Raw genomic sequence first — 25,114 nt, 5'->3', positions numbered from 1 at the left:
GAAGGCCCACAGTGTGTAACTGATTGGAGTAACCTGATTATATTATCAAGCATGTAGCATTTGAAGAATCTTAATCTCATTTTACATGTATTAGAAGGAAAATATTATTTTCTAATAAGTAGGAATGTTGAAAGTGGTATTAATGAGGCTTCCTGCTGTAAAAAACACACAGACATTTCAGGCCGTGAATGCTATTAGGCTGATTACAGTAGAACACTCATTTCCCTCAAATCCATATCTTTAATGTCTCTGAGGAAAAAAAATGCACACATATCACCCAAGGTGACCCACGGACTCAGTAGGTGTGCTAGCCCTGAAATATTGGCTATTGTCTTCTCCATTTGTACAGATTTCACAGCAAGTTCCAGTTATTATGCTAAAAATAAACTCCAAGCACAGAAAGCATTAGACTTGTAGATCCATTCCAAGTGTAAAATTCCAATTATCAAAGCTCCAACATAAGCCTTTTATTTTAAAAACCACTTTGATCTGTACCATAATTGGCACACTTTCTACTAGATGACTCTTGAAATTTACTGTTAAATTTCCACTTCATTGCTCCTTTATAAGGAGACTATGGTAGCAGAGTGTTTTGCTTGCTAGAGAGGGCTCTAGTGCTGAGGGCTGTGGATTCACTTCAGACATGGGTTTGGGGTGCAGCAGTCAGCCCTTGTGCACAGACATTTCACAAGACCAGTTACTTTCATCACTAACCCGCAAAAATAGGTTAAAATGATTTTGTAGCTGCCAAAAACTAGGGCTGTAATGTCAGGGGTCTTGGTCACAACCAATTGTAGTTTGTAAAAGTAACTTTGTACTGCTGGGTGCAGTGGTTCACTCCTGTAATCCTTGTTACTTGGAAGGCACAAATTGGGATGCCATCCTGGGGAAAAAGTTAGCAAAAAAAACCCCAACCCATTTCATCACACAAAACAGGCATGATGACATGTCCCTGTCATCCTTGCTGCTTGGAAGGCATAGATATGAGGGTCACACTCTGAGGCTAGCCCTGGAGGAAAATATGAAACCTTACCTGAAAAATAATTAAAGCAGAAAAGGACAGGAGGTGTGGCTCAAGTGGTAGAGTACCTACCTGGCAAGTACAAGGCCCTGAGTTGAAAACCCTAGTACTATCTAAACAAATGAATAAACACAGTCCAACTCAGTCCTAGTACTAACTTGATACCAAAATGTGGTGTCAAAAAAAAATGATAGGGAGTTGTGACAGCTTAAATGTGGTAGTTCTGAGAGTTCTTAATATAGAAGTCTTTAATCATTCTGAGTAATGGAATGTAAACTATAAAACCTCCCTGCACACACTCAAGGCCAGAGATACATTACTGTAACAAGACACTCGTTTCACCAGAACTTAAGGAACTGCTAGGTATCTGGAAGGTTTTTCTGGATTAGCTTGGGTATCTGGAAACAGGCATGGCTTCCAGACACAGGTCTTTTTATGAGAGATTACACTTCTAAAATTCCATGTATATTAGATTTTCTCTTTCTAAATCTAGAGTTCACAAAGACAGTAAAGCTAGATGAGATGGCATAGGCACAGACAGACATGGCTACATATGCTGAAATCTATTTGCGACTGAGGGAGCCTTTCCAGACTCCATTACGTAGCTTTCCCTTCACGGTCCCCCAGTGAAGTTATGACTAACACCTCCCTACCCCACTTTAGAAAGAAGAGCCTTAGCTTTGTGGGACCTGGATAACTTCCCTCCAGGTCACAAAAATTAATAGGTGATAGAGTCTGGCAGTTCGTCTAAATTACATACCCAGCATGGCGAGGTGGAGGAGGGGGTGGGGTGGGATAGGAAAGAGTTCTATTCTTGGTTTCAGGTATCAGTAACTCCACATCAGTGCTCATTTGGAAATCTCTATTTGATGGCATTTCTGACAGTGAAAACCAAGTGAATCGTAATAGTAAATTGGATCAGAAGTCTTGTTTTAGAAAGGACAGAAGAAAGGAGAGCAGAAATTAGAGAAGGCCGTGATTTGAAAGGAATTCCTTCATTTGGGAGAGAAACTTGAGCCAAGGCCTCATTCTCCAAAGTCTGCTTCCTAACCTGGCTGTGTGTGATGTGAGGCTATGTAGAAGGGTGGTACGTGGTGGCCTTGTGCAGGCAAGCCCCGGCACTGAGCGCTGGAGAGACGATGTTGGGTCAGAGTCAGGTATGGTCTCTGACTCACCTTGAGGAGCTCATACATCAAAGGAGCAACAAGACTGCATCAGGTAGACAGCACGATTGCATGGCTGCCTGCAATGCAGCTGCTCTGAGAGTCTGCTGGGGGCTGACACAATGAAGGTAAAAGTCCGGGAGAGTCTTTGAGAAAGGCTAGAGATGGCAGAGGTGGGGGGAAGGGTGCATCTTTTCAGGTCGCTGGGGGCACATGCCTGGCAGCTCCGAAGTGAGCAAACAGCAAGAGATGGGTATGTACAATGGCTGCCGCAGAGATGGCAATGTGGAGCAAAATTATGAATGATACCCCTGAGGGTGGAGGTGGGAATGGATCCAGGAAGCTGAAGCTGCTCAACTGGATCACAGTGGCCAGGAAAGCCAGTGAACGGGCGTTGCATGCAGGATGATGATGGCGTCCTTTGTGATCTAGTTCACAGTGGAAACAGGTTTGGTGAAGAGAGAAGTTAATTCAGGAGACCAAGAGTGAAAGGGTCAGGGGCACAGCCGTGGGGGACAGCGGTGGCTCAGATATGACAGGTGGCTCACACAGGACGAGGGCTCCCATGGAGAGGAGGGCCATTTAAGAGGCCGCTCTCAGACATTCAGATTCTCTCCTTCTATATCTACTTGAACTTTGCAAATATCTGTAAGTTGCCAGCTTTTATTTTTACTGATCCCAGTCAGTGGGCAAAGGAGGCCCACTTGTCTTTTGAGAGACAAGGAGCGTGTGAATGCATGAGTCAATGGTGCGATAGAGTACTTTACAAGTAACATCACATTTTTTTCTTTCCTCTTTTTTTTTTCTCCCTGGAAATAAATACAGGACATCTCACTGTGAAAAAACCCAGATCCCTTGATTTTGAAATCAGGAGTGAAGTACAACTCATTATTTTAGCTGAAAGCAGTGGGCAGATAGCCTACAGCAAAGTAGTCATCTTAATACAGGACGTGAATGATCATTTTCCACGATTCGGGCAAAGAGTTTACCAGGCATCAGTGTCTGAAGGACAGCCCTACAATACTTATGTCATACAGGTAACAGAAATGCATGTGTGGGGGTGTGTGTGAATATGAGTGTGTGTATGTCTATGTGTGTGTGTGTGTGTGTATGTAATAGAATCATCATGCAACATATATCAAAATATCTAAGGCTTATATCATAAAATAAAATTTCAGTATTTGCAGGATATATACATTATTTGATGGATTGGATAAAGTCTTTTTTAAATTCTATTTTATTTTATTTATATTTTATTATCTTGAAGTATTATCTTGAAGTATTTATTATCTTGAAGTATTAACAAATCAGTTTATAAGTACAATGCATCTTAATCAATGTCACCTTTTTCATCATTCTCCCCATCCACTCCAGTCCAACCCTTTCTCTTAATTTTCTTAGTTTCATAGGGTATACATCAAGTATTATGACTGTATTCTCCTCCCTTTCTCTCCCTATTTGTCTCTCCTTATTTTCTCTCTCTTATCTGGTGCTGAGGGCCATCCTTGTTTGGTGGTTTCTCTGTCTGCATTTAGACTAGGGTCCTTTCCCATTCCCTTTACCATTAAAGTGAGTCTCATGAAGCTGGGTACCAGAAGCTCTCTAAGTCCTCTTGAGCCTGTGTAAAGTCAGCATCACCTTTCAGATAGACTTAGCTTGGAGTGGGCCATTGCCTTTGTCTCTAGAATGCTGGTTTGTGATCACACCTATTCATACATCTTAAGTTTTCTGTCTATGCTTGGGGGCGTACATGTATCCAGGGCCTGCTAGTCGATTTGTGGACTAGGCCAAGTGCAGTCTTACTTCTTACTATCTTCACCTGAGCACAGAGAAAGACACCATTTTACTTCTAGTCCAGGTCCTGATACACATGATTTTCTGTGCTGCTGGGGACTGGTAGAAGCTCAGCTGTCTTATAGGTTTAGCTCTGTGTCCCCCATACTCTTCTACCTCATACACAGACTAGGACATCTGGGATCTTCCCAGCTGCTCTTTCTGAATTATTTTGTCTTATAGCAGCCTGGTTGCTCCACTCAACAGCCTGTCCCCTATAGTGCTAGGCCTTGACTCTGGTTTCAGCCAACATGGAGATAACCCTGCAGGTGAAGACACCAACGTTTCCAGTCCTTATGATTCCTGCCCAGTGTGGGGCTGTTTGCTAGGGATGGCAGATACCTCTGGTGGCACTCTGCTACAAGCTGATTCCTGTCCCGGGCCTTTGGCATGGTATTTCTCTGTCTTATATGCTAGCCAGAGTAAGGTCAGCCTCTCAGAGTGAAATAAATCCAACGAGTACACATTCAGTGTGGCATATGGGAGAGCCTCATCTCCTAATGGTAGACTTGTAGAAGGCCAAGTCAGGGACATAACAGTGAATGAACTGAAAATGGACAAGTATAAAATATGAATCTTAAAATAGGACGAGCTGCTCTTTTTATGGGTTACTTAGTTCATAGGCAGCTAGCTCTCATGTTCTTTCGATTCAGAAGAGAAATGCAGAAGACCCTAATGTAGAAGGTTCTGCTTCCTGTAGTGGTTACTTCCTGTATTTTTTTTCCACTGCACTCCTTTGGATTACAACCCTATAAACTCTCTTTGAGGGATCATCCTTCTCTGTGGAGTGCAGACTTTGTGGTCCCACTTCCACCCTGTCCCCCCTTGAAGGTGTCGTGAAGCACTTTTGCCTTAGGCAAAAGTTCTCCTTGGCACTTGAGTCTCAGAGGGTGAGCAGAGCTGATTCATCTCTGTGGTAATGACTTGGAAGTCGTGGCAGACCCTCCCATCCTCCCAGCCAATCACTGCTCGTCTTCCTTGAGGTGGCCTTGTTTTGATTCATTTCCCTCTTGGTGAAGTTGGCCTAGTGGACACATTGGCAGGCACACTAAAGCACTCACTGACTCACTGCCCTGAGATACTCCCCTGTAACGCTTTTAAGTCCTCAGCCCCAGGAGACATGACAGGCTTTATGTGTCTCCAGGTGGAGGCCAGGTTCTCCTCCAGGTGATAACCTTTCTGTACCAAATAACTGCTTGTGTGCTCACTTGATGAGGCCCTGGGCACTCCATATGGCTTCCAGGTCCCCAGAAGACCCACAAAGCAGTGTGAGGAGTGGATTGAGAGGGAAGGGATTAGAAGCAAAACTCCATTAGGACATCAGTGTAGTAGAGCAGACCTGGATGGAGATGACAGTGTGCACAGGTAAGGCTGAAGGGCTCAGAAAATGTACAGCTGTGAAGGAAACCAGTAAGTGTGCATCAGGTCCAGTTTTAGTGTAAGGCATTGTTCTTTAAATGGGCATATATTGAATTACGCACAGGAATGGGTTTCATCATCAAATTTCCATACATGCAAATAATGCACTTGGCAATTTGGGTCTTAAACAAAATTGCTATAACTGGTTTACTGAATAAAATTTCATGCAAATTAGACAATTTCTCTCCAGGGAAGAATGAGAGAAAACTTTTTTCCTATCTGATAACTCATCACATAAAAGGAATCAGAATCTAAATGTGTTATCCCTAAGTCTAGGCTTTGTTTCATTTTTCAAAAAAAAAAAGATTTCCTTAAAACTTGAATATAATATAAAAATTCACACGTGTTCTGTCTTAATAAATACTTCAAGGAATAAAAAGGAATGAAAAATGATCACTTACTATATTGTATTACCCAAGGACCAATAGACATTGAGACCCCCAAAACCACTGATGAGTTATGGTTAAAACAAAATTTTATTTGAGCCAGAAAGCGCTGATGTGACAGGAACATACCCGAGGTCGGGGTCTCAGGGCACAGCTCTGAGGTGCCAGCCTGCATCAGCTTTTTAGCATTCTCGGCTGGGACAGGGAGAGGGGGAGGCTGTTTGTCCATTTTGGCCAGTGGTCACTCTAAAAGGTTGAGCTTTAAGTTCAAACTTCCCACCAGGGTCTTCCAGCCTAGGGATTATTGGGGAATAGAATAAAGGATGAGATGGCTTAATAATAGCAGAAGCAGAGTTACAGAAGCTAAAGGAGCTGTTTAGTCAGTATACAAGTCCTATCTAGGGGCAGAGATAGAATACTTTTGGTGGGGGTTACAGTTCGGTTTTACAATGACAAAAGCACAGTTACATTTATATTCCAAAATCATACATTATTGATAAGCAGGGAATTCTAATTCCTATATAACCTAAATCAAATATTATTTTTCATCCTTAATTTCCCTACAACAACAACTGTATGTTTCCTGTGTCATTATTTCCATTTCTGCTCCAAGCATGAACCCATATTCAGCACTGGAAGTCATCTATTCAAGCTCATTTGATTTCTTTCCATTATTTTTGCCTATTTCAAAAAATGGTAGCTCAAAAGTATCTGAAAGTTACTTGGAAATCCTTCAGATGAGTGTGCAGGACTTTTCTCCCCCATTGTCCACTGTCCACTTTATTATAAAGTTAAATATAAGCTGTACATTGGTATCATATTGTGTGTGTGTGTGTGTGTGCGCGCGCACAAGCGTGCATGTGTGCGCGCAGGTCTATCCTGGGGATAGGCCTGGCAGGGGCTGGGTACTGTCTCTGAGCTTTTTGCTCATAGCTAGCTCTACCACTTGAGCCTCAGCTCTACTTTTTACTTTTTGGTGGTTCATTAAAAGTAAGAATTTCATGGACTTTCCTACCTAGGCTGGCTTTGAACTGTGATCTTCAGATCTCAACCTCCTGAGTGGTTGGGATTACAGGTGTGAGCCACTGGCACCAGGCTTGCTAGTATCATTTTCATCACTGTTTAGAACACACCTTTGACAATCTGTGATTCTTTCATAATGCATTTCTCTGCAAAGCAGGCTTAGTCATACATATTAAGGATGAAATCTTTCCTAATGGAAGAGTTGTTTTCTCACAGGTGTTTGCTACTGACCCGGACAGTGGGTTGAATGGCCTGGTTGATTATTCCTTTCTCTTTGGCAATGAAGAAGAAACCTTCCACATTGATGCCACAAGCGGTGTGATAACCACGAAGGCAGATCTGGATTATGAGTCCACCAGCTCCTACAGGTGTGTCCAGGACTGACATCCATGGGGTTGCCTATTCACCTCTCAGTTAGGGGCTCAACTTCCTGTTGTGTAGACAATTTGAGTTGTCAGCTGTGCTTTCCCTTTTGTTTATTTTCTGCTGTCCTGGGGCCTGGGTGTTGTCCCTGAGCTTTTGTACTCCAGGCTCTCACTCTACCATTTGAGCCATAGTTCCACTCTGGCTTTTTTGATAGTTAATTGGGGATAAGAGTCTCACAGACTTTCCTGCCCTAGGCTGGTTTCACATAGTGATCCTCAAATCTTAGTAGCTAGGATTACAGGCATGAGCCACCAAGGCCCATTTATTTTTGGTAATACTCAGGTTTGAACTCAAGGCCTCATACTTGCTAGACAGGCATTCTTACCACCGACACTTGCTTCCAGCTCTAATTTTTGCTTGTCAATTTTGAGTTAGGTTCTCACTTTTTGCCTATGTTAGACTTCCGGGCAGCTAGGATATCAAGTATGGGCTTACTGTGTCTAGTTTCCTTGAGAAGGAATCTGGAAAACCTGCTGGGGTTGGCTTCAGGTCATGATTCCAACTCTCTCAGCCTCTCAGATAGAGTTCTAGATAGGAGCCACTCTGCTTGATCATTCTTTTGGGCATGTTTAGTCTTAAAAATTGTTTGTTGTTTAAAAAAATGATTGGACTAGTCGTAACACATTATGCATTTGTGAAGCATGAACACTCAGTGGAGGTCATTACAAAGACCACATTTGTGAAATGCCTTCTGAACAGTAGTCACTACAAATGCCTGCTGTCATTGCTTTCACCAAAAATGGTGCTCTACCACTTGAGCCACCCCTCCATTCCTCATTTTTTTGCCTTATTTTTCAACTATGATCTCATGATTTTTGTCTGGGGTCATCCTTCTACCTCTGTCTCCTGAATAGATAGAATTGTAGCAATGTGTGACTTCATGCTCAGATCTCTACAGCATAAAAGGAATTGCTTGCTTCTAGGATTTTCCATTTCCCACGCTCAGTTTTGGGTGGTTGTGGGTAACTGAAACTGTGAGACAAACATCACTGGAGTGAGGGCACTGTATTTCATTGCATCTTCATAATCTGTCAAGAACTAGGTGGGCAATGTTCTTACAGCCTGAGGATGAAACAGACCTACAGACCTATAGTGGCTTGGTTAGGTCTTGCTACTATCTTAGATCAAATTGTGACTTAACCCTGGAAATTTTGAGCCAGAGTCACATTATTTCCACCATATAAGCTTCAGAGAGGATCTCCTATTTAAGAAAAAACAGATACTCTCAAATCCAGGTCAGTGTTGTCTTGTGACTTGCTTGCTTTCATGTTTTATGAAGAGTGTACAGTACATTCATGTGGTTAAGCAATGAGAACTGGTTAAAACAAAATATGTTTGGCATATTTAACCTCTAAGAAAACATTCCAATCAAAAGTTTAATTAAATGGCTTTTTTTCATTTATTTGGTTAATATGCTTTTAAATAGTAATTCAAAAGTATTTTTAAAGCTTATGACTCTACCATTAACTATTTGGAATTGTTTGAGTAATGTTTTAATGTAATTAATTTTTCTTGTTTATAAATACATTAAAATCTATTCCTGCATTGTTGCTATAGTAATTTTAAGCATGAGGAGTTTTTCCTCCCTGGAGTAATGCAGGTAACTCTCAGCCCAAGTGCTATTTGAGTGATCACAAGAAGAGATTATTGGAAGTCTGCTTTATGTTCCGTGAACTAAGCATTTTCCAGTTGTAATGACTTCTGTTAAGTGTTCTTACTCAATGGAGCCTAATTGATAATTAAGTCTAACTTTCAACTCTTTCCCATTTGCGTCATAGTTTCTATGTTCTCAACATTTAAATTGGTCCCACTATTTTTAAGAAAAAAACACGCCTTTTCCCCTAATTCCTTATGAAGAATTTTACTCAAAATTGGGAGAAACAAGAACCAAAAGGAGTTGACCCCCTCCCCCACACAGGTGTCTGTGTGAGGGTATCATATCTCCTCTTCTTCCCCCTTCCTCTTTCCCCCTTCTCTCCTTCCTTCCCTCAGTCCTTTCCTCCTTCCCTTCCCTCTTTTTTCCCCTCCACCTCCTCCCCCTACCTCTTCACCAAGACAAGGAGATAAGTGAATAAAGGAGAGTGTGTCAGTTATGATTCCACTAAATATAAATGTATCTGTGTTGTTAGTTTTCATAAGAGAGCACAAGAAAATTCAGTGGAAAGATTATTAAAAATTGTAACTTATGAAAATTATCTCTGGCAGTATAGATTAAACAGTGAAGGTACAAACAGGGAAGGTATGGAAGTGCTTTTGATTGAGTCTCCTTTGGCACCTTCTCCCCTTTTTCCTCTGGATGCACCCTGATGATACCATGGTCCCCCCATTGAGCTCTGTTTAAATAAATATTGTCCTTTCATGTAAATTATTCTGGATGTAGATTGAGTTTATTCAATGTGACACACAAAGTATTAATGCATGGTGAATCCCAATTGTATATGTTAAATTTACATATGTTGTCAAGACATACCACAGGTTTAAAAACCTGGGCTGGCGTGGTCCCACCAGGCCTACAAGTTGAATACATTGAACTAGGGCACGAAAAAGAAAAGAAAAAATTATAAAATACTAAAGAAAAAACTCTCTGGTAGATGGTTATAAGTTTCTGAAAACTATTTACCAAGCAAGAGCCTTGGGTTGCAAAGTCTTCGGTAGCTGGGATAGTAGACACATGCCACCTCATCCAGGTTCTAGTTGATTAAGCTAGGGTCTCAAGATCTTTATACTTAGTCTTTTCTCAGCCTCCCCTGTTTCTAGGACTATAAGTGTGAGCCATTGTGCCAGCTTCTTTTATAAGAGAATAAAAGCCATTGTTCTTTTTATTTTCTAAAACCCATGGTTTTGGTTGAGAAGTTTTACAGAGTTCTAATTACTTTTTATGATGATTTCCACCCTCCCTCTTTTCTCTTTGGAAGTTTTTAAGTGACTCTTTTTATACATCATATTTAGAAATCTTGTTATATATACTTTGAGTCTCCATATGCTGAATACTCAGGTCTGCTTAAATAAGGAGACTTCTAATTTCATGCATTATTTCATTGATGATTTCCTGTTTTCTGTTTTGTTTCTTGTTTTTTTTGTCCTGTATTTTTTCCATGTTTCTTTTTCCTAAGACCTTATTCAATAGGTGTCAATCTTATTTGCAATGTTGGATTGTCATGAAAAATCCTTGGTTAGTTATATATTATTTTCAGCTTCCCATTTCTTGTTTGTTGGATTATTTTTATTGTTGTACTTCTCGGGGCTATTTCTTTAATTTTAATCTTATAAACTTTATTTTTGTGTTCCAATTAAAATTGGAAGAATATCATACTTACATATTCATATGTTGCATATTATACATATGAGATATATATACGTTTGCATACTTTGAAACAGATCTTCCATGTTCTTTGATATCTTTCACAGTACCTGTTCTTATTTTATGTCTGCATTAGCTTCTCATGACTGTCCAAGGACACTGGTTAGAAATGTTAAATTTCCTTTAGTTCCCTTCATTCTTTCCATCACTGTCTATTCTGAGCTCTCTTAATTGTTCTGGAGGCTTTCTGTAGGTGACTGATGACCCTTGAATATGAGTGAAGAGATAGAAAGTCACTAGAATCTCTGTGACTAGAGGACTCTGGTTCACACACTTCTCTTTCAGAGCAAGCATCAGGGGCACTGCTGACTTTTTGGGTGACATGTGGATGACAGCATATAGAGAGTCTTTGAGAGGGAACCTCATTTCTCCTCCGATATCACTGCATAGACACTACATCATCACCCACATCCCTAAGTTACATTAGGGTCCACTTTTGGTGTTGCATCTACAGTAACCAAATTGTCTCCAACCCCTGCATCTTAATCTCTTGCATCTTCCAAAAACCTTAATACTACTTATCCATCTCGCTCGCCAATCTTACCTTCCATTTCTCTCTAGACTTGTGAACATTATTTCAAATGTCCTCTCCATCATGTGAGTGGATTCTTGGGAGAAAGCACAGATAAATTTAAGAAGTCAGCTTACTGTTTTTCACCAGGAATCCCCATTCTTTTTATAGGATTACTTTTCTTAGAATTTCAGAAGGAACAGAAAATTTCTTGGTAGAAATTAAAGATATAGGAGAGAAAGTCATTGAAAAAACTCCCCTGCCAACAATTTCAGTATGTTAAAGCCATCAAGCTAGACCTTGCCTGGTCAAAGGCCTCATTTGTAAACTTAACACAGTGGAAGAAACTTCCCATGGTTGGGCAAACAGGAACAATATGTTTTGTCCTGCGTCTGGCCGATTTCACTGACAGTCTTCGCTGATTGCACTAATCAGGACAACAGTTCTGAGGGACAAAGCCAATTGGATGAGTTGCAACCAATGGTTTCACTCCCACTGCCAAGGAGCCATCAGAGATGAACTTGAGGTCTCCCAGACCATCTCTTTGGCAGAATCTCTGCAGTTCAACTTCCATCATTTCTCATTTGTTCTTCATGCTGTTGGGAAAGCTGCTCCTTGCCGTTTCGTTTTGAAATTGGAATACATATCTCTCTCCCTATAAAAAAAAAATCTCATATTTCCCCCATCTGATGATGGTAACATTATAAATATAAAGGTGACTGTATCTACAGTAAAAGAGGATAATGGGACTTTGATTTTGATGTCTTGGCTTAGACTTTAGGTAACAAGAAGGTGTAGACTGCAGAGGGAGAAAGTATTACGAGCTGATTATTTTAAGTAAAATCTTTCCATATGCTCCGGACCGATGGTCAGGCTCACAAAATCACCTCTCCACATGGAGTCATTCCTCAACTCCAGACATAACTGTGACTTCCAAACTCTTATTCTACTGAGATCCCGGCGATACTAGTGTCTCAGGCACCAACTCTGGGCCTCGTGGGTGACAGGTACACCGTGATCATGTCCCCTAAGTGGAGTTCCACCCACAAAAGAACCGACGCTTACGTTACATCGTTTTTTTTTCCTAATTTTTTTTTTTTTTTGGGTCCGGTCGTGGGGCCTGAACTCTGGGCCTGAGCACTGTCCCTCAGCTCTTCAGCTCAAGGCTAGTGCTCTACCACTTGAGCCACAGCGCCACTTCCGGCTTTTTTCTTTTTGCTTATGTGGTGCTGAGGAATCGAACGAACCCAGGGCCTCAGGCTTGCAAGGCAAGCATTCTACCACTGAGCCACCTTCCCAGCCCCTTTTTTTTTCCTAATGTTTAGGATTGGAAAAAGAAACTTAAAGGATGCTAACAAGGGGAAAGAAATTGTGTCCAAATTCAAGACTGTTTCTTTAAAAAATAGTGTCTACAATTGGCTAAGATGAATATACTACACACCACCCTGCCCAGTTTTCTTTCTCTTGAGAGGAGGTCTCATGAACTTCCTTCCTTCCTTCCTTCCTCCCTCCCTCCCTTCCTTCCTTCCTTCCTTCCTTCCTTCCTTTCTTCCTTCCTCCCTCCCTCCCTCCCTCCCTCCCTCCCTCCCTCCCTCTCTCTCTCTCTCTCTCTCTTTCTCTTTCCTTCCTTCCTTCCTTCCTTCCTTCCTTCCTTCCTTCCTTCCTTCCTTCCTTCCTTCCTTCCCCAGAACTGGACTGGAACCTCAATCCTCCTGATCTCAGTCTCCCTAGGAGCTAGGGTAAGCCAGTGTGGAATGCATTTTAAATGATGCCATTTAGAAGAAGCCAGGGGAGAAATAAAAGCAGTTAGGCAGCTCATTTTTAAATTTTTGACTGCCTATCTATGCTGGCCGGATTCCTGAAGGAACATAACATTCCCTGATTCTTTTTCAAACCAGCTTGATCGTGCAAGCCACGGATAGAGGGGTGCCCCAGCGTTCTGACACAGCTGTGATCAAGGTCCAGGTGACCGACAGAAATGACAATCCTCCCACTTTGCCCCCCTGGGACACAGTGGAAATTGCAGAAAGTAAGTGTGGGATGGTGTTTTGGCTTACACAGTACCTTTCTCATTTTATAGCTAGATGATATATTAACTATGAGTATTTGTTCTCAATGGTCATGCAAGCTAAGTACTTCTGCCTTCATTTTATAGAGTAATCGATGGATTGTAGCAATGGCTACACTGCTGGGGCACAGCTCATCTCTTTATGGTTGGAATTGAAAGCAGTGGTGGCCTCTCATTTTGTCACCCTGTTTTGTTTTGTCTTGTTTGTTTTTTGGTGGAGGAATGGCAGTGCTAGCTAGAGTGTGAACTCAGAACCTTGCACTTCAGAGGCAACTACTTTACCACTTGAGCTGTGCCTCTAGTCCATTTTGCTGTAGCTTTTTTTTTTTTAAGATAAACTCTTGTGCTTTTTGCTTAGAGCCAGCCTCAGTCAGTTTATGTAGACATAAACCACCATGCCTGGCTTGTTCGTAAAGGTGGAGTCTCACTATGTATTTTTTTTTTGCCTGAGCTGGACCCTAATTTCAGTGCTTATGATTGCTGCCTCATTTTTTAAATATCCAATTCTTTCCTAAAGTGCTCCTTACATTTGATTACGTTTGTTTTACAAAAAGCCACCTCTCACCAAGGGTTGAAAAGTTCTATGCATAAGGATGTCTAAAAATAGTATATTCTACAATAAAAAAGTCCTTCAGTTTTGCCTCTCACTTATATGATGTATTTTCATATGGTGGAAAGTATTACTTCTCCCTACAGACAGCGATGTTAAGATACAGTAATGCGCCCATAGTATAGGCATGAGCCAGAAGGAACTGAATGCAGAAGACATGGTGGGTGAGCATTAAGAATGCTCAAACTTAGCTGTCTGAGCTAAGCTAAGCTTAGTTCTGTCTGGTGGCTCACACCTCTAATTCTGTCCACTCCTGAGGCTGAAACCTGAAGGATAGGGTTTGTAAGCCAGCTCAAGAAGAAAAATCTGCCCAGTTCCATCTCCAGTTAGCTACAAAACGCTGTATTGGAGGTATAGATCAAATGGTATAGTACCACCCATGAACAAGAAAGACAAGCACGTATGAGCCCCGAGTTCAAACCCTGATATACAAAACAAACTTAAGCTTGAAAGCTGAGAATCTTGTCTCATATACAGTGGAGCCATCCTTTCCACTTGTACCACACCTGAAGCTTAGAAACAAAGCCAGTTTCAGGGGAAGTGAGGCTGGAGAGCACATGTATGTGAGATACTGACTGTGTAACCTAGAGGATGTTTCCTTGTTTGTTTTTGCTAGTACTGGAGTTTGAATTCAGGCCCTCACATTCAGTTCACTTAGTTTACTGAAGCAGGCCCTCTCAGCATGTTCAACTAGTGCTCTACCACGTAAGCCATGTCCCCAGTCCAGTGTGCTGATGGTTATTTTGGAGATAGAGTCTCATGGACTTTTCTATGCCCAGGCTGTCCTCCAACATCAGTTCTTTAAGTCTGAGCCTCCTGAGTAGCTAGGATTATAGGGGTGATCTACCAAAGCCAGAGTAATATTAGAGATTTGTTTTCATTTCTAACATGAGTTGTGTCTTTCTGTAGGGTTCTTTCTTTGGTCTGGGTGTGTGTGTGTGTGTGTGTGTGTGTGTGTGTGTGTGTGTGTGTGTGTGTGTGTGTGTGTGTGTGTGTGTGTGTGTGTGTGTGTGTGTGTGTGTGTGTGTGTGTGTGTGTGTGTGTGTGTGTGTGTTTGTATGTGTGTGTGTGTGTGTGCCTGTTTGTGAGTGCATGCATGTATGCACACATGTGCTGGTCCTAGGGCTTGAATTCAGGGAGCATCTGGGATCTGTCTCTGAGCTTTTTTAAAAATTTTTTGCTCAAGGCTAGTGCTCTACCACTTGAGCTACAGCTCGATTTCTGGCTTTTTGATGATTAATTGGAGATTAGAGTACTTTCCTGCCTGGAGTGGCTTTAATCACGATCCTCGGATCTCAGCTTCCCCAGTAGCTAAGAGGACAGGTGTGAGCCTGGCTCTTTCTGTAGTTTTAATAATTTTGAGATTCAGATTTAACAGCATCAAAGAATGTACACTCCCAGAGAAGGAATAACTGAAAATAAATATAAGGAAACATGTACTAATTCTAATATGTGTATCTAAACATTCTCATTCAAGTCTGGTCTGCCTTTCAAAATTTTATATTTTGAATAATATGTGAGAATATATGGTTTTGATGTAGAAATTATACCATAGAGCTAAGTGCCTAGAATGTTCCTTGATTGAGGAATTGTGCTATAAGTTTAGAATGAAAGAATGCAATATAAACATATTGAATAAACCCTGTGCCATTGATATCATACTCTGTGATAAATTTTCACTTTGTGATCAGGTTCATAAATTCTTGAGTTGTTGTTTAGTTCATAAAAAGTTTAGTATGAGAACTCATGCAAGAAAGAGCGAACCATATTGAACTTAGAATGTGAAAATACTTGGATTAAACTATTCAAGGCACACTGTGGGCAGGATGAATTGTAATGGAGGCTGACCGTGGCCTTGATTGTTGCAGATTCCTTGCCTGGTGTCATTGTGTCTCGGGTATCAGCTTATGATGCAGATGCGAATCCAGCTTTCATCTTCAGTATCACCCAGGCGAGCAATCCTGGAACCAAGTTTGCGATCGACCAGAACACGGGAGAAGTGATGTTGGTTCAGCCACTGGACTTTGAAGACGCTACGGAATATGAGCTGTTCATCCACGTTTCTGATTCAGTGCACCACACACAGGGATCTCTTGTCATCCGGGTGCTGGATGTCAATGACAACCCACCAGTGTTTTCTCAAGAGATCTACCAGGTACGAGGCTTCATGAGAGGCTGAAGCCACCGTGACTAACAAATGATGTCAGCCTCCCATCGCTCACCACATGTTACGCAGACAGGAGTCAACTTTTCCTCCTGAGTTACTGCTGCAGGTTTTAGCTTCAATATTTTGTGGAGGATGTGAGTACCTGTGGAATTCAGCATCTCATTTGGCTCACTTGAGTAGGTCATCAGCTTAAATTTTTTAAAAGGAGATTGGAATCCAGTTGTTCCTCACTATTGAAACACAGCTAATATTTGCAAAGCCAGAGATAAGACAGAGGAGTTTGGGTTATCTGAAGTTAATTTGATAAAGTTCTTTCTTTCCTAGGCAGTGTTTATTTCACAGACTAACATCTTGCAGGACCAACTCATGAGCAAATCTATAAAAGTCAGAGATTAGGTCTTAGGGCACAGTGTATGTTTATAGATGGAGAGGCAGTGATAACATTCCTTGAGGAAACTAACGTCCAGGACTCTTGACTGCACCAAAGCAAGTCCTAAGACTAAACCCAGGAGAAAGCTGATGTTAGCAGTGACTTCCTGGGAAGCGTTGCATGACTTGCACAGCATTTAGGCTTTGTAATACCGTAGCCACTGTGCTAGCTTCTTCCATGCAAAAATAGTTCAGAAGGAAAAAAAAATGTCATAATAAAAATTAAAACATCTACTCAAGAGGCTGAGATCTGAGGATTGTGGTTCGAAGCCAGCTGAGGCAGAAAAGTCCCTGGGAGACTCTTACCTCCAATTAACTACTTAAAACCTCGAAGTGGTGCTATGGCTCAAGTGGTAGAGTGCTAGCCTTGAGCACACAGAGGCTCAGGGACAGCACCCAAGCCCTGAGTTCAAGCCCCACAACCGACAAAAAAGATAAATAAAACAGAATGAAATTATTTCTTTCTGAATCCAGGGACTATTACCATACTATTTTAATATGTCAGCTGCATACATTAATGTGTCTGATGGAAGTGCAGTTTCTATAATCAAAATGAATAGAAGGATCATATGGTCAGCTCTGTTTATGAGAATAGTTTCATCCTTATGCATCATGTCTCTTTTATTTCCCCCATCTCAGGTGACAGTTCCTGAATCTGTACCTCTGGGGCACTCAGTGTTATCTGTGTCAGCCATAGATTTAGAAAGCAGTGAGAACATTTCTTACAGAATCCTTTCTTCTCCTCAGGAGTTTGCCATTGATCCTATGAATGGTGAGTTACTTCTAGTGCCTTTGGGCCTCGTAGGTTTGGGTTGTAGGGTGGGAACATGAGCTAACCCCTTCTGAAAGCTCCTAAAATAATCTCCTGCCACAAACCCTGAACACCATCTGCTGATTTGTCTTCACATCAAACTCTATGGTACCAAATGCCACTGCTGTTTCTCCTCTCTGGCATCTCAGTGGAAGCAAAAGGTACTTGTTTAACCAGCTACAGATCAAGCAGTTATCCCAGGATGAAAATAATAATGTTGGAAAGATTGATTATTAGAGTAAAGGAAGCTGGTTTTCTAAACTAAGTGGAAAAAATTCAATTATAGCATTATATGCTCAATACAGAAAATAATAGTAAAAAAAAGGGTAATAGAGAAGGCTAATGAAAAATGTAATAAAAAATGTAAAACCTGTAATCCTAGCTACTCAGAAGGCTGAGATATAAGGGTTGTGGTTCGAAGCCAGCCCAGACAGGAAAGTCTGTGAGACTCTTATCTCCAATTAACCACCAAAAAGCTGGAAGTAGAGCTGTGGCTCCAGTGGTAGGAGGCTAGCCTTAAGCAACAAAGCTCAGGACAGTGCCAAGGCCCTGAGTTCAAGCCCCAGGACCTGCACAGAAATAAAAGGATGAATTCAAGCATTCATCTCAGCCAAACAAAATGCACTGTGGTGTTTACTTTATTTGATGTCTTCCAAAGCTCTTTGCATCTTTATCCACACACAAGACTTTTGTGGTTGTGAAATGTTCAAAGTAATTGCAGACAAAAACAGTTTAGGAAAGTATGGGGAAAGTGTAACAGTGGATGAACAAGAAAAGCTAAATCCGGTCAGGAAGAATAACCAAGAAAATCACTGCTTTTACTGGGAGCACCTTAGAAAAGAGTAGGACCTGGGATACAGCACACTGTGTGTCCCCATCTCTCCCTAGCACTGCATCCAGAAGGTAAAGCTGAGTGAAGAGTTAACTTTAGAACAACCTGAAAGAAGAGCATAGGCACAAAAAGCAGAGTGAGGCCCGCCGAGCATGGTAAAGGGAGCTGTGGGTATACAGTATTGCCATCAATACTGTGGCTGGATAACTGATGTGTACCGACAAACACAGCAGGAATCTGGATGTCCGTTCTCTCTTGTACCTGTGTCTTTGTTGATATCACCTCTCAGATGATACCAAGTGCTGGCATAGCCCATCACTGTGTACAACAACCATTGCAACGAGATGTTGACTGGAATGCTTTTTTTTTTAATCTGTATGTGTGCTGGTCCTGGGGCTTGAACTCAGGGCCTGGACATTGTCTATGAACTTTTGTGCTCAAGGCTAACATTCTATATCACTTGAGCAACAGCTACAAATCTGGATTTTTGGTGGCTTATTGGAGATAAGAGTCAGTTCTGGACTATCCTGAGTGGGCTGACTTTGAACTGAAATCCTCAGACCTCAGCCTTCTGAGTAGCTAGGATTACAGGCATGGGCCACTAGGTCCCAGATTAGAATGCTTTTAAAACATGAATTGTTTCAAGTCAGTTTAGGTCCTGGCATGAATTGAAATCTGACATTTAAATGTCAACATTTAGTGTGCTTTTTAGGGACCATACTTAAAATACATTCATCTTAAAAATTATATACATATTTATAAAATGATATATTTCTATATTTAATAAAACAAAGTGTATTAAAGATTTTTTCCATTAAGAGAAAAATCCACTTATTGAACTATGAACTTTAAGAACAATTTCTCTGTAATCAAGCAGTAGTTATTTCCACAGCAAATACCTTTTTTTTTTTGTAGTACTGAGTATTGAACCCAACACTGAGTATTGAATTCAATAATACTAGGCAAGTATTTTACCATTTAGCTATCTCCAAGCCTTTAAAAAATCCACAAACATTTATTATGAGATACTTCTTTTTTTTGAGGGGGGGGGTCCGGTCTTGGCGCCTGAACTCTGGGCCTGGGCGCTGTCCCTCAGCTCTTCAGCTCAAGACTAGTGCTCTATCACTTGAGCCACAGCACCACTTCTGGCTTTTTTTCTTTTTGCTTATGTGGTGCTGAGGTATCAAACCCAGGGCCTTATGCATGCAAGGCAAGCGCTGAGCCACCTTCCCAGCCCTCTGAGATACTTCTATATGGAAGTAACGTAGCACATCTGATCATGAACCAGATCCATTCAAATATTTAGGAAGTATTTGCTGCCTAAATGAATGATGGACATTTAATTTCACACCATTAACACTCTCCATCTTGTTTCTCAGGTACCATATTTACTATCAATCCTGTCTTACTTCTGGAAATGACGTCAATAATTCGATTTCTTGTTGAAGCCAATGATGGTGGAATTCCTCCCCTGAAAGCTCTTACATTAGTGGAGGTAAAAATAGCAGATCTGAATGACCAGGCTCCTGAGTTTCCTGTAGAACTCTATAATCTTAGCTTGAGTGAAGACACTCCCATTGGAAGTACACTTATCACATTTTCAACTACTGATCATGATTGGACACGTGACAACACACATGTTGAGTATGCTGTCATCAGTGGTCAGTCACAAAACATCTTCCATGTGGAAACTCGTTTCCTTCCCTCAGAATACCCTTTTAAGCAAGTTGGTTCTCTTGTGTTGCTTCGCAATCTAGATAGAGAAGCCAGTGACAGCCACCAGCTTGTCATTCTAGCATCCGACCATGGCTGTCCCCCATTGAGTTCCACAATGGTGGTATCCATTCAGGTGCTAGATGTCAATGACAGTCCCCCAGAATTCACCAGTCTGGAATACCACGCCCATGTCAAGGAAAGCACCCCTGCCGGAAGCCACATCACCATGATCTCAGCACATGACAGTGACATCGGTTCCCATGCAGAAATCATCTATGACATCATTTCTGGAAACGAGAAGGGACATTTCCACCTAGAGGCAAAAACTGGAGTTTTTTATCTGGCTAAGCCTCTGGATTATGAAGAAATCATCAAATTCACTCTGACTGTCCGGGCCTCTGATGAAGAGAGGAAACAATTTGCTTTTGCGGTTGTGTTGATCCATGTCTTAGATGATAATGATCACATGCCTCAGTTTTTGTCCTCAAGCATGAATTGTGTTGTTCCAGAAAATCGGCCTGTGCCTTTCACCATATGTTCAGTAAATGCTGTGGATTTGGATTCTGGTCCTTATGGAGAAGTGACCTATTCTATTCTGTCACCCTGTTTTGTCACCCATGGAATGCCTCCTGCTCATGATCTCTTTGTCATTGACCCTTTCACAGGTGACATCCAAGCTAAGCAAATCCTTGACTACGAAAGCATTGATTCATACTGCCTTGTGGTTCAAGCGGAAGATAGAGGTGGCTTAACCTCCTCCTTAATGCTCTGGGTGGAGGTTGAAGGGGTAGATGAGTTCGAGCCCATTTTCACTCAAGATCAATACTTTTTCAGCCTTCCTGCAAAGATTGGAGGAAGACAGCTGATTGGCAGAGTGGAAGCCTTCGATGCCGACGCAGGCGCTGATGGGGTTGTTCTCTACTCCCTTGAAACTGCATCTCCTTTCTTCTCAGTGAACAAAACAAATGGTAATATTTATTGGGTGCGAGCCCCTCCCTTCCTAGACAGTCACAGGGGCAAAGAAGGTACCTTGGAAATGAAAATAATGGCTCATAGCCCCAAACCAGGCTCCAAGTTTACACTCTGCAGTGTGTTTCTGAATGGCTCTCTATCCTCAGAAGGAAACCTTGCAACAGTGTCTGCCCACAGCTTCTCCATCAGCCTCACAGTCTCCTCTTTGGTGTTTCTGTTCTTCTTCTGTGCTCTCATTTTCCTGATTTTAAGACATAAACAAAAAGAAGACACCCCACACAGTTCCAAGGAGAAGAAGACATCATCCAACCTGGAGCCCAACCCGAGGATGACGGCGGATGCTAGTATGTGCCAGGCCTTCCAGGAGGTGAAGGGGGGCGGGGATGAGGCAGGGGCTGGGGGCACCGTGCCCGAATGGCTGGGTTTAATAAGCATCCTGCAGAAGGACACCGTCCACTTGTATAGACACTCAAACTCCAGCGGTCACTGCTCGGTCGAAGGAGAAACGGCAGAAGACAAGGAAATCCAGCAGATTAATGAACATCCCTACAGAAAGGACTCAGATTCAGCTCTTAGTGAGCGGGGGTCCAGGGTACCAGACTCAGGAATCCCTAGGGATTCAGACCAGCTCTCCTGCCTGTCTGGGGAGACGGACGGAATGGCTATTGCTGACGCAGTAGAATCCAGCCATACATTTGAGGGGGAAGAAGGAGGCAAAGGCTTAGTGCATGTCCAGAATAATGAGTTACTCCAGGCGCTTCAGCAGAGAGACACAAGCCAGGAGGTACGGGCTGATGGTAGGAATGAGTTCATTTCAGAGGCACAGGAAGTGAAACGCGCCACCTTTTTACCTCAGATCACGTGCGATCATGATGTCAGAGGCAGCGACTCCTGGAACTATCTGCTCAGGTGGGAACCCAGGTTCCAGCCTCTTGCTTCAGTGTTTAATGATCTTGCAAAACTAAAGGATGAAAATGTACCTACACCTGGCATCCCGAAAAACAAGAAGTCTTCTGTTTGTCTACCTCCTTTGATCACAGCAGTAGCCCAGCCTGGCATTAAAGCAGTTCCACCAAGAATGCCAGCCATGGCCCCAGCACAGGTACTTCACGAATACCCCCGCTCCCCTATTCTCTACCATGGCAGTTCTCCGCCAGAAGCGACTACCCCTAGCTTTTCTCCATCTCTTTCACTCTTAACCATTCAGGCTTCTGCCACATTGCCAGCATTATTAGGAACACACCGCGGTGGTACGGGCCATGAATTGGAAGCAGGAGATGAAGTTCAAATATAAAACAATATGGCACCAACTCGCTTCTCACCATCAATCACGAACAGCTCAACAAAATATTCTCAAACAAGCCCTTGGGGACTGGGATCATTCTTATCTAAAAAAAAAAAAATCCCGGTATTTCAGACAGGATTTTTAAAACCTCTCTAGTGAAGTTTCTCCAATTTCTTTTAGCTTTAGTATGAAGTTATTTCTTCTTTGAGTCTTTTATGGTTTGCTCTCAGGACTCGGCCAACTTGGATGGATCAGCATATAGTCTGTCCTGCCTGGTTTTGGGAAGGGTTAGATTTCCACATGAATTCCCATGAATATTACCAACTGCCAAAAATGTTTCTATGGAAATGAAGTACAGTGTATACTGATCACATTGCTGATTACATGCCAATTATGACAGAATGAGGAATCAGGGCAAAATAACAGTGGTAATCAGGAGGAATACACTTATGCTTTGAGACAGGTGGTAGTCTGTAGTTCTGATACATTCAAAGATGTATTTCTTTGCCTTTTCCCATATACCACCTTCTATCTACAATTTGAATTCTAAACTGGTGTCTTTTGGAAAACCAATGAGAAGTTAAGAATGAAACTTGTTGTGAAACTCTATGCTATTGGGGTGAAACATGTATGCGTTGCTGAGTAAATGATCCAGAATTGCAGCCTGTGGCAGAAAGCGAGCATCAATGAGTAGCAGTACTCATGTCACCTAAGATACATTGTCCTGATCTTCTCTGCCAATCTGGTTGGTAATGGTGCTTGAACTCACGGCGCTGTCCCTAAGCTTTTGCACTCAAGGCTGGTGGAGCTATAGCGCCACTCTGGTTTTCTTGTGGTTAATTGGAGATAAGAGTCTCATAGATTTTCCTGCCTGGGCTGGCTTTGAACTGTGATCCTCAAATCTTAGCCTCCCGAGTAGCTACGATTTACAGGCATAAGCCACCAGTGCCCAGCTTCAATACCCTCTCTCTTAACAGAGTACAGGTACAGACCGAAACTTCCAAGATTAATTTAAAGAATTTTCTTCTTTTATTTTCTTTTAGATATAGTAACTTTGGGTGTAAAATAATTGATCTACTCAGTGTCCATTTTTAACGTTTGTGTAGATAAAATTATGTTATTAGCGAATTATAAATTGCATAGTCATTTAGTGATATATTTTTAAATGGATTTTTTATATAAAGTTTTTACTATAAAAGTTAAGAAAGAATGTCAGAATTTTTGTATTCCCCCACCCCAGTTGCTTTTACTTACATTGAACTTCCTTGGGCAGAAGTTTGCCAACATGGTGGGAATAATTCTGCTTCGTAGAGTTCCTGTTTCAGAAGTAGAATGATGTTGTCTGATGCTTACATGTAATGTTATGTCCTCTCAGATCAGCCTGAGATTCCATCAGAAATGCTTTGCCCTGTCAGGATGGCAGACTACATTGGGTGACCATGGTCCAGCTTCTGTCCTCCCTCAAAGGACCTATGGCCAGGATATAGAACAGTTGAGTCATTCTAGTGTGAAATCTCAAAGGCATCTGTAATGTAGATGAGGTGAGCTTTCACTATAGTAATAATTTATCTTTATCTATGTGCCTCATCTTTGGAATTATGTGAGATCATTCACTTTTTATTGGAAAGCATTTCAGGTACAGTGTTTGATACTAATTTTGTAGATAAGTGATAGTATAGCTTTCTATGCTGATATTATATATTACTATATATCTTTGTTGACTCAAATTGAGAACATGATTATGTATCAAACCACATGAGCATATATTACTATGAAACATAAAGTCTTGGACAAGCCTACTCTGTTAGAAAAAGTCATTTAGGTGTGGAGCATTTAAGTATCTCAGTGCTCATATACATCTCTTCTTCATGGTGCCTGGGGAAGAAATTTCAGGACAGCTGGAAAAACACACCTCACAGTTTCAGCATTCTGATATTTATTGTCACCTCAATTCTCTTCTTAAGATTGTATGGAGCCAAGGATAATTCTGTACTGTTTTTCTAATGATGCATGGGCATTTCATTTTGCAACAGCATTTCTGGAAATGAAGAATATTGTGTTGTTTTTAAGTAGCCAGGTTCTTCATGTACTTACGCTTAAAACAAGAGTCATCCATCTAAGTTATTTGAGTGTGACTTATTACTAAACATGGCTCTGTATTTTTCCCCTCACGATTTCATAAAAACAGATGATATGAAATATTTAGAGCTGCTTACCAACACTGAGTGCATCTTTAATTGATGACTGTATTAATACTGGATTCCTGTGCCACTCCCCCTTCTCCAAAACTACCACAAGTAGGATTGAGGATGAAAAATGCGAACATGTTAGTTAAGTGTTCATAATAAATCATGTGTCAGCCCTTTCAACTAGAGTGCTTTTTTCCTAAGTAAACAATATAATTTCCTTCCAGTTCAATATTCATTTGCCTCATACGGTCTATGTTACTCTACTGATCTCTCCACCAGCGTTAGCATTCAGGAGGGGGTTTTAGAACTTGTTAGTGGAAAATCATATTAAGTCCCAAATTCATAAGCTATAAAATAAAAGACAGTTGTCTCTTGTGGAACATTTGGCTGCCTGAAATTCTGGACTTTCTTGTTGGCAGCCTTAAAAATACTGGTGTAAATCAGTACCAAATGGATATCAAAATTCCATATCCTAGAAGTAATCATTGAATTGGCTTCCAAAACAGATTCCTGAGCAAATAAGAAGGGAAAAGGCTGTATCTTTAGGGATTTATCATTTCTCTGTTTTTTAAAATAATAAAATGTGTTACCCACTACTGGCAACCTCCTGAAGTGCACATTTAGTTTATGTTCAGCAGTCAGTGGGGGTAGAATGTGGGCCTTAGTGCCTAACACCTGGGAGTTCTTTTGCTATGTTTTCTAAAAGAGGTAGGGGAGACATTTCATTATTCATTTAGAGCTCTTAGTATCCAAACATACACTTTGGGTTGGGTTTTTTTTTTTTTTTTTTTTTTTTTTGGTCCGGTCATGGGGCCTGAACTCTGGGCCTGGGCGCTGTCCCTCAGCTCTTCAGCTCAAGGCTAGTGCTCTACCACTTAAGCTACAGCGCCAC

The 25,114-nt window shown here is 41.5% G+C and overlaps 1 protein-coding gene across 1 annotated transcript in view; it reads left to right on the top strand.

Moving 5' to 3' along the window:
• Dchs2 (dachsous cadherin-related 2) overlaps nucleotides 1-24,390 on the top strand; it is a 153,138-nt gene extending 128,748 nt beyond the window's left edge. Inside the window, exons 17-22 of the mRNA XM_070021972.1 lie at nucleotides 3,010-3,221; nucleotides 7,062-7,213; nucleotides 13,042-13,172; nucleotides 15,690-15,976; nucleotides 17,057-17,189; nucleotides 19,440-24,390. Of these exons, the coding sequence (XP_069878073.1) occupies nucleotides 3,010-3,221; nucleotides 7,062-7,213; nucleotides 13,042-13,172; nucleotides 15,690-15,976; nucleotides 17,057-17,189; nucleotides 19,440-22,042 (3,518 nt within the window). The 3' untranslated portion in view covers nucleotides 22,043-24,390. The remainder of the gene's footprint in view (nucleotides 1-3,009; nucleotides 3,222-7,061; nucleotides 7,214-13,041; nucleotides 13,173-15,689; nucleotides 15,977-17,056; nucleotides 17,190-19,439) is intronic.
• The last annotated feature ends 724 nt before the right edge of the window (nucleotides 24,391-25,114 follow it).

This window comes from Dipodomys merriami, unplaced genomic scaffold (assembly GCF_024711535.1).
Source record: "Dipodomys merriami isolate MVZ:Mamm:240054 unplaced genomic scaffold, mDipMer1.0.p SCAF_15, whole genome shotgun sequence".
NCBI lineage: Eukaryota > Metazoa > Chordata > Mammalia > Rodentia > Heteromyidae > Dipodomys > Dipodomys merriami.
Note: the sequence above shows the minus strand (reverse complement) of the source record. Positions and strands in the feature narration are given on the sequence as shown.